General features: G+C 53.4%; 1 protein-coding gene across 1 annotated transcript in view; it reads right to left on the minus strand.

Moving 5' to 3' along the window:
• Positions 1 to 11,838, minus strand: part of Arhgap23 (Rho GTPase activating protein 23) — an 83,333-nt gene that overhangs the window by 22,708 nt on the left and 48,787 nt on the right. Inside the window, exons 11-16 of the mRNA XM_015506632.2 lie at positions 10,786 to 10,929; positions 4,782 to 5,099; positions 3,503 to 3,564; positions 3,131 to 3,261; positions 2,509 to 2,630; positions 1,997 to 2,152 (exon numbers count right to left, since the gene is read on the minus strand). Coding sequence (XP_015362118.2) covers positions 1,997 to 2,152; positions 2,509 to 2,630; positions 3,131 to 3,261; positions 3,503 to 3,564; positions 4,782 to 5,099; positions 10,786 to 10,929 — 933 coding nt within the window. The remainder of the gene's footprint in view (positions 1 to 1,996; positions 2,153 to 2,508; positions 2,631 to 3,130; positions 3,262 to 3,502; positions 3,565 to 4,781; positions 5,100 to 10,785; positions 10,930 to 11,838) is intronic.

Genomic DNA, 11,838 nt, shown 5'->3' on the forward strand with positions numbered 1-11,838 from the left:
AGGCGGTGGGGTGTGGCTGGAGGAAGTGGTTCCTTGGGGCATGGCTACGTGGCTATGGGGTGTGTGTTTTGTATCTGTAGAGTGGAGTCTCCCTCTCTGCTTACAGGTCATCATGTGAGTTGCTTCCCTCCACTACACTTTTCCAATGTCCTGCCTCACCTTGAATCCTGAGGAGTGGAGCTGGCTGTCTATGGACTGAGACCTCTGAAACCGTGAGCCCTTCAATAAACTTTTCCTCCTCTATAATTGTTCTGGTCAGGTCTTCTAGTCACAGCAGCAAAAAAGCTGACTAAAATAGGCCATCAAGGCCTCCTGACCCTTAGTGATGCCCACATTCACATCAGGGTTTTTCCCCTGTCCACCTGCTCCAGGTCTTCCACAATTATAACCGTCAGGTATGTCCTGAAGCACTGCCTTTGCTCAGATTATACTCTTAATTGTGCCTTCCCAATTTAAGAACCAGGGAAGGAATGGGCACAGTGGCACACACCTGTAATCTCACTGGATCTGGAGGCTGAGGCAGGAGGATGGTAAGTTCAAAGCCAGCCTCAGCAACTTAGCAAGGCTCTAAGCAACTCAGTGAGACCCTGTCTCAAAAAAAATACAAAAAGGGCTTGGGATGCTCAGTGGTTAAGCACCCTGGGTTCAATCCCCAGTACCAAAATAAAATAAAATGGCAGGGAGTATAGCTCAGTGGTAAAGCACTTGCCTAGCATGTGTGAGGACCTAGGCTCAATCTCCAGTACCACCACAAAATGATAGAAGACTCAGCCCCTGCTCCAGCCCTCAGCAGCTTCGCCCTCTGTTCACATGCTTTGATTCGATGGCAGATCACCCTTTTCTCTTGTCCACAATCTCTCACCTACTTGCCTTCTCTTCCCATTGCCAAGGATGAGAATACTCTTATGTATGACAGGAGACATTAAGGTAAATGACTCATGGGACTTCATTGGCCAGATGCAGAGTTTTCCAAAAAATCTTTTTTTTTTTTTTTTTTTTTTACCAGAGCTCCTTATGTCAAATAAATTCATACCTGAAAACTCAAGATAACAGGCAGAGCAAAGCATGGCAGCTCTAGTTCTAGCAAGGACAAGGGGTCCGGGTCCTGACATACTCTTGGCCTCCCATGGCACCTCCAAGAACCCTAAGACTCTAGGGAACACCAGAACTGCCAGTTCTGCTACAGACTCTTAAGCACGGTTGTCAATACCCTTCCTCCTGACCCTTAGTGATGCCCATATTCACACCGGGCTGGTCTCATCTCATCAGATCACTCTCTTCTCTTCCCATGGTGTAGCCACCCAAGTGACCATCCTGAAAACATAAGGGTCCCCTTCCTCTAAGCCAGGTGTCTGCAAACCACCTCCCAGATGTTAAATCCAGCCAGCAACCTTTCTGTATGGCCCTTGAGCTAAGCATGGTTTTTACATTGTTAAAAGATTGCAAAGAGGGGCTGGGGTTGTGGCTCAGTGGTGGAGCACTCACCTAGCATGTGTGAGGCACTGGGTTTGAGCCTCAGCACCACATAAAAAATATATATAAACAAAATAAAGGTATAGTGTCCATCTACAACTAAAAAAGAAATCTTAAAAAAAAAAATTGCAAAGGAGAGGAAGCAGAGAAGTGGGAGGAAGCTATGTGACAGGGAAACCAAAGCCTACAGTGTTTACTTAGCTGCCCCCTCCCCAGGGAATTTGCTCGTTACTTGCAAATGCTGACTCTACACTGTTGCTGAAATGTCCCTTACCTGGTTTTCACTGCTTTTTAGTGAACCCTAAAGGCTCAGACAAAACTGCCACCTTTGAAAATCTGTCTCAGAGCCTCCCAGGCCAGGACTGCATTCTGTGTGGCTTCAGCCTTGGGCAGGTGTTCCCCAGGGCTAGCTGTGTGGAGCTCCTCTCCTGCCACCATGGCACATGGCAGGGTACAGTGAACACAGCCCAACAGACCACAGACCCCCCAGCAGAGTACTCCTACCCACTCTATCCGCACCCACCTCATCCTGCAGGTTGATGTCACTGGGCCCGCGATTGAGCTGTTCCTGCAGGCTAGATACCACTGCATTGTTGCCAGGCACCCGATAAATGCCTGTGGACTCCAGTCCCCGGGCCTCCACGATGCGACAGCAGGCAGCCACAATCAGGGGGACACGCTGGGCACATGGATATGGCAGAGGTGTTAGGATGGATGTGGCCAGAGGGGATGGGGAAGCTAAAATGGAGGCAGCACAAGACCCAGAGTGCCTGCCAGGAGCCCCAGGAGGAAAGTCTCTTCCTGCCTCAAGTGTGGAGGCCAGAAGTAATGCCAGAACCTTGCCATAGACCAAAAAGGAGCAGGGTTGGGCCTTAGCTCTGTTGCGCCCTCCTGAAGGATGGGGAGGGAACCTCTCTGGGCCGTTCCCCAGCCATGTCTGTGTGAGGTACAGAGCTGGTCTCATGATCCCTGCAGCTCTGGCCCTCTATGTCTGGATCTGCCCCAGCCCATCTGCTCTGGAAGCATGGGACTCACCTGGTTCTCTGTTGCTGGCTGGCACTCCTCTAGCCGGACCCCAAATGCCCTGGGGGTGGCCTTCTTGTTCTTCTTGATGATGTTGATGCCCCATGGTGTTCTGGGGGCAGCAGCATTGTCATCTGGGAGAGGCAGAGAGAGCCAGGGTGAGCTAGGAGAGCACAGGGGGGATCAAATGCCCTCAGAGTCACACTCACACATTGGGACATTATGGAGACTCCATCACAGAAGCAGCCAGGATGCTGAGGGGGATGAGAAGGCCCATTCCACAGAAGAGGGGCACAGGGCCATGTAAGGACTGCTGTGGGCCTCAGGACCAAACTGTGAGGTGTGACCATGAACCGAAGATTCTGTTATGAACAAAGGAAGAACTTCCTAACACCCCAAAGTGTAAAAAGATGGCCAAAGCCGCTTCTGGAAAGAGTGAGCCTCTCACTCCAAAGGCACACAGGCAGAGGCTGGAAGGCCCACCTAGCATGCGTGTTATGGAGGCCCAAGCCGATCCAGCCCTGAAACTCTGAGAGCCCCGGGGCCCTCCCAGACACACGTGGAACACCCTCCCCTCCATGCAGACCCACAGGCCCCCCACACACACCACCCCTCTCAGCAGCCACCTTCCTACCCTTGCTCCCTGCAGGTTGGTCCTGAGTCCTGAGGCCACGTGCCATACTCTGCTTGAGAAACTCAGACTTGAGGCCCCCCAGGCCCCGAGAGCCTTTTGGGGAGGAATCAGCTTTGGGCCCAGAGCTATGGCTGCAAGGGAAAAGGGGGAAATAAGGGATTTTCATTTGGGGTGGCCCAGCATGTCACCCACCCTGGCCTCTGGCCACTTGGGACCTCCCACCCATTTGAGCCAATCCACCCATGCCTGTCTGGGCCCTGGAGACCCTCAATGCCCTGCCTGCAACTTGGAGGTAGGCCAAGAGAATGACCTCTGCCTGGAGTTCCCCACCCCAATCACGGCAGGGACCACTTTGTGAGGGGTGGGCCTCACCTCACTTTGCGGTAATCATTAAGCTTCTTGCTGATCAGAGCTTGGTTGGCACAGCCAGGGTCCTAAGAAAGAGAGGAGAGAGTAGCCATGTCAGTGCCCACAGCCCACCCTAGGGCTTATTCCTGGCCCTATCTCAGCTTTGCATCCCCCTCCTCTATCTCCAGGTACATAGCACAGACCCTGCAGTGAGAAAGACCAGGGCTGGACTGCTGGGTACCCCTCATCAGTTGTGTGACCTTGGGTATGACACTTCTCTGAGCCTCAATCACCTCAGTGATAAACACGAGGGACTAACAAGGCACATCAGAGTTGGGTGCAGAACTGTGCACATGGCACTCATCAGTCCTGGTGGGCACAGAGACAGTGTCCCATGAGGCACAGCTATTGCCATAATGAAGATAACTTAGGGCCCCCGACGGTGCCCTGCTGGAGGTGGCCCAACCAGGCCTCCAGAGCAGAGGCCCAGATTCCAGGTACTTCCCTCCCTACATAAGGAAAGATGCTCTCCTGAGGAGGATAGGGCCAGTCAGCAAGAAGACATGTCCTTGGTGAGAAAGGCTGTGGCCTTTCTGCACTAATGCCCCTCTCCCATGACCAAAGCAGACCGCCACCTGGACCCAGTTCCAGGCACACTTCTGTATTGGCAAAGACTAGCCTTACCTCAAAGCCCAAGACCCCACCTAACTAGGCAGGAGTGTCCAGGCACCTGGCCCAAGGGTGCAAGGGGAATGGAGACCCAGCTCAGGGCCATGGAGAGAGGTGATAGCTACCCAGGACAGTTATCCCAAGATTTCTCCCCAAATCCCTTCCAAAGTGCTAGGCTCAACCCCTGTCCACTTGCAACCAAAAGCTGAGCTTCCTGGCCTCATGGAAAGTCGCTCTGTTCATCCCCTGCGGATGAGCGACTGCTGGCGCAGGAGCACCTGTTCTGCTACACTCCATGAGACTCCGCCCCCAGGCGACTGAGACAGGCTTCGATTGGCCCGGAGCTGCTCTCTTTGTGCCAGAGGCTGCCCAAGGGGGTCCCCACAATAATAGTAATTACTATCACCACTGCTGTTAGTCTCGCTACTGCCAGTCACTGCCCAGGAGGACGCCAGGTGCTATGAGCCACCGTTGGTGCCCTTCTCACACCAAAACCCAGGTGGGCAAGGGGAGGACGCTTGCTAGCCCCTCTTTCAGGAGAGGGAATGAGGCTCAGAGGGGTCACCCCAGGTCACAGCAACTGAAAAGCAGCCTGCCCTGCCCTCGTGGCCCGGCGGGGGCGCCCGGGCCTCACCTCGCCCTCGGCCCTGCTGTTCTCCCGGATCGCTCTGATCCAGCCCAGCATGTCATCCCGGTCCTCAGCCTGAAAGAGATATTCACAGAAGTCAGCGGTGGTCAGCCGGAACACGTGCCTCCTCTTGGTCTCGCTGTAGGAGATGTCCACCAGGCAGGAGCCGATGCAGACGGGCGCCGCCTCGTCCTCACCTGCGCCGGCCGCCGCAGCCCCCGCCGCCGCCGGCCCGGGCTCCCGCCGCTCCTTGCTCAGCGAGAGCGAGCGCGCCCGCAGCGCGGCGTACACCCGCTTCCACTGGCGCAGGCCGCTGCCCGCTTTCTGCAGGGAGACACGGGGTGGGAGAGAGATAGCGAAATGTGAGAATCAGGCCTGCCCTCGGCCCCTAGCCACATGGGCTGCCGACTGCAAGGAGGCCGACTCACCCCCCACCAGGAGGCCCGTCCACCTGCCTGCCTCTGCGCAGCTTCCCGCCCACAGCCCGCGACTCTGCAGCAGCTCCACCTGCCCAGCGCTCTCAGCCCCTCACAGGACCCCAACCTCCTCCCTCTCTAAACAAGAACACCACTACCAGGCTCTGTAAGGACACATAGGCCCCTACCCAGCACCACCTTCAAATAAAATTCTTGTCAAGCCATTCCTGGTCCACACCCCAACCCTTACACCCGCCCTTCAAAGCAAAACTGGTCCAGAGCAGCCCACACACTTGGGAAGCTGCTCTTCCCACTTCTTTGCCTCTCACTCAAGACCTCACTCCGCGACGGCTGCCCAAAAGCTGCTCTCAGGGTCACCCAGGATCACCAAGTGGCCAGTCAGTCGCTGTGGCCAGCCCTGTCTTAACCTGTCAGTGACATCTGACACTGCTGGCCCGCCTTTCCTCTCAAGGCCTCTCTGGGCATCCGAGACCACCAAGTTCCCTGGTTCTTCCTGATTCTATTGGCTCCTTCTTATGCTCCTCTATGGCCCTCCCCAAATCCTTCAAACCTTCAGTTCTCAACCAGGGCAATCACACACCCTCCAGGGACATTTGTCTGGAGAACAAATGTGGGGGAAAGGGGCATGGCACTCAGTGGGTGGAGGCCAAGGATGCTGCTAAACACCCCACCACGCACTGGACAGCCCCCCACAACAAAGCATTGTCTGTAGCCCAAATATCAGCAGAATGGAAGGTAGAGACCTGCTCTTCAGATGAGGAGCTCCTGAGCTTCTCCTGGGCGCTCCTCTCCTTGCACACCGCTCACAGGGCCACTATCCAGGCCCTGGCTTTAAACCCAGGCCATCTGTTGATGGTGATTCCAAAATGTCTAGCCCTGGCCCGCCAACTGTCTGCCCCAGCCTGGTTCTGAACTTCCCACAGCCTACTCAGTGTCTCCACCTACAAGTCCCACAGGCACTTCACACACTCCCTGCTCACTATGACAGGGCACGTGACCAAAACACTCAAACCTGTTCTCCACCCGCCCCCATCTTTCCAGTTCAGTCAATCCACCCAGTTGCCTTGAAACCTGGGAGTTGCCCCTGACTCCTCCCTTTCCCTCGCCCTTGACATCCAACTCATCAGAACGACTGTTCAGCTTCCAAGAGTGTCACACATCGCCACTTTTTTGTTTGTTTGCTTGTTTTGCTTTGTTTTGAGATGGGGCTCTCTCTATGTTGCCCAGGCTGGTTTCAAACTCCAGGGCTCATGCAAACTTCCTGCCTCAGCCTCCTAAGTCGCAGGGTCTATAGGTGTGCACCATTGCGCCCGGCTTGTGCTATGGCCTTTGCCACAACCACTGTGTCCACGTCATCAACAACTCTCCTCTAGACCATAACAAAGAACTTCCAGGCCCCACTCACCTCCTCAGCCCACTCTGTAGCCCTTAGCTGCATGGTTGTTTCCAAAGGTGAAGGAAAGGATGTTTCTCCTTGTAAAACATTCTCTCCTGAGAGCATTGAACCAAACTGAAGGTCCTCTGCAGTGTGATCCTACCCCCCGCCCAAACCCACTCACAAGACACAGGGCTTTGACAGTGAGCCGTCCTGCATTTCCTTTTGGGGGGACCTTTTTGCACTGGCAGCTCCTTTTCCCTGGGCCCCTTCCTCTCGTTTTTCTCATACGTCACTGCCTCCTTCTCACCCCTCAGATCTGAGCTCCAAGATAACAGACATCGCCTCCTCAATGAGGCTGCCTTTGGCCATTTTTTTTTTCTAAAGGCACTCACCCCACACACACCATCTCTCCCCACTCACTTTCTCTGAGCACCCACTCCGATCTCAGCTCATTCTGGTTTCCAGTTTCTCCGGTAAATGGCAAGCTCCAAGGAGCAGGGAGCTCTTCTGACTCCTCACCTCCATGCCTCACAGCCCAGAGCCCAGAGCCCAGGGCTTGGTGCGGGGCAAGTGCTCATCAGTATTTACCAAATCAGTGGTCCTTGGCACAGCCTGAGGGCAGGTGCTCCATCAGACCAAGGCAGGGTGACTCCCCTAGGGTTGATCCCAAGCTGCAAGCCTGCCCAACATCCAGCACTGCTGGGCCAGAACAGGGACATTCAAAGTAGAGATGGCAGTCCTAACAATAAAATTACCAGAATTCTGGGGCTGGGGATGTGGCTCAAGCAGTAGCGCGCTCGCCTGGCATGCGTGCGGCCCGGGTTCGATCCTCAGCACCACATAATAAACTAAAATGTTGTGTCCGCCAAAAAATAAATAATAAATAGTTCTCTCTCTCTTAAAAAAAAAAAATTACCAGAATTCTCCTCCAAGAAGGATTTTAGTGTTAAGAATGAGGTGGAACCAAGACCTCCTACCACCACCAGGGGACTAAACCAGCTGGATGACTTTGGACAAATCAAGTCCCCTTCCCTGGCACCAGTGACCCTGAGAATACCTGAGGGTTATGCTGACAAGCCTCCATGGCCACATCCAGCTCAAATATCAGCTCTACGGCTTAAGGATGTGTCAAACCCTTCCCATACTGACAGTCAGTGGTCTCTGCAGGAGGCTGAGAACTGGTGAGGGGGTGAGGTGGAGGGTACACGAGGAGAATGGGTCTGCTGGAGCAGATGCCATCAGGCCCCGGACAGACGGAAAGCCTGAAGCTGACTCAAAGACCCTTCCCCTAACTGCTAGGTCATGACATCCAGGAGACAAGCAACATTGGGTTTTTGCCAACAAGGGACTAGAAGCCCCTATCCTCTAGAATTGGTCAGTGAACAAGAAGGGGCCAGTTCCCAGCCCTGCCCAGGAAACTCTGAAGCTGGGCTGCCAGGGGCCCTGGAGCTGGGGACAGAGCACCTGGGAGGAGGAGCCAGCTGCTTTCAGGAGGACACTCAAGTGGCTTCTGAAAGGCTTTGCCCCCACAGGTCCTCTTGCTCACTTCACACAGCTGCCCCTGCCCCCTCCCAGGTCCCCCCTCCTGGTCTAACTGCCATCCTGCTGGCTCTTTCTGGTTTCCATGGCCTGCCCCACCTCCCCCCCCCCACTATCTCTCAAGGCTCAGATGGGTCCACTGCCTTGTTTCCCTGTTCCTACTGCCACAGGCACCTGTGTACACAGGATAGACAAAGGCCCTCTCCAGGGGAGCCTCCCCAGTGTCACTTGTCTCCTAAGAATCTCTGTGCCCAGGACATCTGTGCCCAGGACACCTTGGCCGGCCAGGGTATGTCCCCAGGGCCCTCAGACTTCACATGGTCTCAACAGAACCCCTTTCCCCAAACCTGCTCCTCAAATGCCCAGTGTCTCAGGGGAGGGTCCTAACACCCTCCACCTCTCCCACAGCCCAAGCCAGGAAGCCAGGAGCCACCTGCCTCCTCCTCCTTCCTCTGCACATCCCAGGCCATCGGCAAACCCAGGCCACCCTTCCCTTAGAATCTCTCTTTAAATGGTCACCTCCTCCTGACCCAATGTCTGGACTCGAACAGGGCCCTTGCTCACCTAGATAACAGTAACAACACTGTCTCCTGTCACAGACACAACTGTTGTCCCCTATCTCCCCACTCCATGCCCACCTTAAACCCAACACAGGCATTCCCTGGGTGTCTGGCCCCATGTGCTTTGGCAACCACCCAACTCCCCACCTTATCTCCCACCTCCTGCCCTGGGCGCTCCAGGCAGCCTGCTCCAGCACACCTCCCGCCTCTCCCCCAGACCCGCCAAGAGGGCGTCTAAGCCCAGGCCACTCCTCCCCGTCTCTGCAGCATGGAATCATGTCTCATGTCTCAGCCCTTTGGAAACCTGCCCCCACTCCCACCCTACCCTGCAGAGGCCTCTACACCCCCCATCCTGACAGTCTAGACACTTGTCACTATTTGGCAACATGAGTTTTCTCTGCTGGATGGTCATGAACCCTGGGAGGGCAGGGCTGGGAGGGCTCCCTCACCCTAAATTTCTAGAACTTCAACAGAGATCCCCAAGCAGAGGGTGCTTAGTGCTCACCAGCAGTGAGTATCAGACCTGCCTGGACCATACGTCACACTCCATCCTCACAATCTCCCTTGGAGTAGAATAATCTGTCCCCATCTTCCAGATTAGAAAAGGGAGGCACAGTGTAGTTAAAGGGGTGCCAAAGCCATATGCTTGATAACATGGCTGGGCAGGAATTCAGAGTCTGTCTGTCTCAGAGCTCATGCTCTTTCCAAGGGACCACAATATCCCCAGGGGCAGGGTGGAAAATTCAAATACGGTCAGCTCTCAATATCCACGGGTTCCATGCCCAAAGATTCAACCAACCGTGGATCAACAATATTTAAGGAAAACCTGTGTCTATACTGAACACGTACGGGCTTTTTTCTTGTCATTATTCCATAAACAATTAGAGTATAACAACTATTTGTATAGCATTTATATTGTATTAAGCAGTATAAGTCATCCAGAGGGAATTTAAAGTGTTTGGGAGCATGTGTGTAGGTTATATGTAGACACTACTCCATTCTATATAAGGGACTTGAACACCCCTGGATTTGGGCACTCACAGAGGCCCTGGACTGTTCCCCTCTGACACCAAGAGGCCTGTAATGGCAGGAAGGCAGAACAGCAGCTGCCAGGTGCAGGTGCTGGGTAAACCCGTAACTTCGATCAGCTCATTTAATCCCCAGCGACACATTTAGGAGTGGAGATTACTGTCAACTCCACCTACAGATGAGGACACTGAGTCACAGGTGGGTGAGTCCCAAGCCCTCAGAGTAATATGCAGTGTCATCGAGAGTCAAAACTAGGTTTGTCCTAATCACTCCGCTGGCTGTGAGCAGGTAGACTAGAGGGACAGCTAAGGGCTTCAGAAACCACCTTCCCTCCTGGCTTTTTCCCAGCTCAGGGCACCGACCTAGGCTCATGCCCCAGGGAGCTGGGAACCACCTTCTCTCTTCAGGCTCTTACCTGTTCTCCCTCCAGCACTCTCCCTACCACCTCCCCAAAACCCCCAGTACGTATCCCCCTGTCTCTCACCTGGATCTCTGCGTTGGCTTTTAATGGTCTTCTTGCCTCCAGGGTGGCCCCTCTATTATTTGTCCCCAGGAAACGGTCATTTTAAAGCTGCAACTCCCTCACTGAAGAGCCCCAGGGATTTTCAATTGCCTTTAAGATAAAGACTGAACCCTCTGCAGGTCCCAAGAAGCCCTGAAAAGGCTGGCCTCTGTTTTCCTCTTGACCCCAACTTCCCTATAAGGATCATCTTGGCCTTGGCTCCTCATTTTTCATGAGCCCCAGTGGCCATTTGCAGGGTTATCTGCCAACCAAGGATCATTCAGGATGGTTTTGGTAGTACATCATTTGATGAGATCCATCCCACAACAAAGACCTCCTCTCCCGTTAATCTCTTTTTTTTAATGAGTTCTTTAAGTACCCCCCCACACCCAGAATCCTTCCCAGCATCTAACCTTCATCCTTCATGCTACAATCTAAGCTGTTTTTTTTTTTTTTTTTTTCCTGGCTCCAAGGGTGGTGCAGGGCAGGTAGGTGTCGAGGAGCTGGAGAGTTCCACAGGAGCCAGCCTCCATCTGCCCCCAGCTCATTCCTCCGCCCATCTCACCTTCCCCTTCTTGGTGAGGATCTGCTTATAATACAACCAGCCTTCTCTTCTGATATTGCTGAAGGTTGCATCTGAGAGGTCAGAGGTTGAGTGTCGCTTAGAAGGGGCGTCAGCATCTTCAGAAGTGCCCCAGCTATCCAGAGACTGCAAGGACACAACAGAGGGCAATTTAGGGTGGCTCCCACAGTACCAGCATCTCAGGAACCCCATACAGCACTTGCAGCCACCAGGGCCTGGCGTATATCCGGGTTACACTCTGACGTGCTGTAACCCCAGAGGCCTTGCTTCCTCTCTCTCTGGGCCATTTGTGTTGAGGTCATGAGACGTAATGGAGAAGCCAGAAAGGAGGAAAGGCTGTGTGTGACACGCCACCAGACCACATGCCTCACCACGCTAAAAAAGCCAATCTGGAACCTCCTTTAACTTTACAGCCTAAAAGGAATTAAGGAAACAGAGGAAGAGATCGTGTCAACAAGGAGTTAAGTAAACAGGGGAAGTGGGAACATCAACAAAGACTGAGTGAGAGGAGCAGGTTGCCATGTCCACAAGGAGTTAAACAGAGGAAGCGATAGTGTCAACAGGACTCCAGCATCAGAAGTGACATGTCAAGGGAGAGTTAAGTAAGCTGAGGAAGTGATAAAAGAGTAAGCCAGGTGGCAATATCTGCAAGGTATTGAACTAACCAAAGATACGAGAGTTTGAGATCACAATGGCTTTTCCAGTTCATAAACAATCAAAGAGTTACAGTCCAGGCACGGTGGCGCACACCTGTAATCCCAGCCGCTCAGGAGGCTGAGGCAGGAGGATCAAGAGTTCAAAGTCAGCCTCAGCAATTTATCTAGGCCCTAAGCAACTTAGCGAGTCCCTACCTCAAAATAAAAAATAAAAACAGGGCTGGGGATGTGACTCAAGTGGTAGAGTACTCGCCTAGTACATGTAAGGCATGAGGTTCAATCCTCAGTACCACATAAAAATAAAATAAAGGTGTTGTGTCCATTTATGACTAATTTTATATATATATATATATATATATACTGTCTCTTATACACATCT

This window comes from Marmota marmota, unplaced genomic scaffold (assembly GCF_001458135.2).
Source record: "Marmota marmota marmota unplaced genomic scaffold, marMar, whole genome shotgun sequence".
Classification (NCBI taxonomy): domain Eukaryota; kingdom Metazoa; phylum Chordata; class Mammalia; order Rodentia; family Sciuridae; genus Marmota; species Marmota marmota.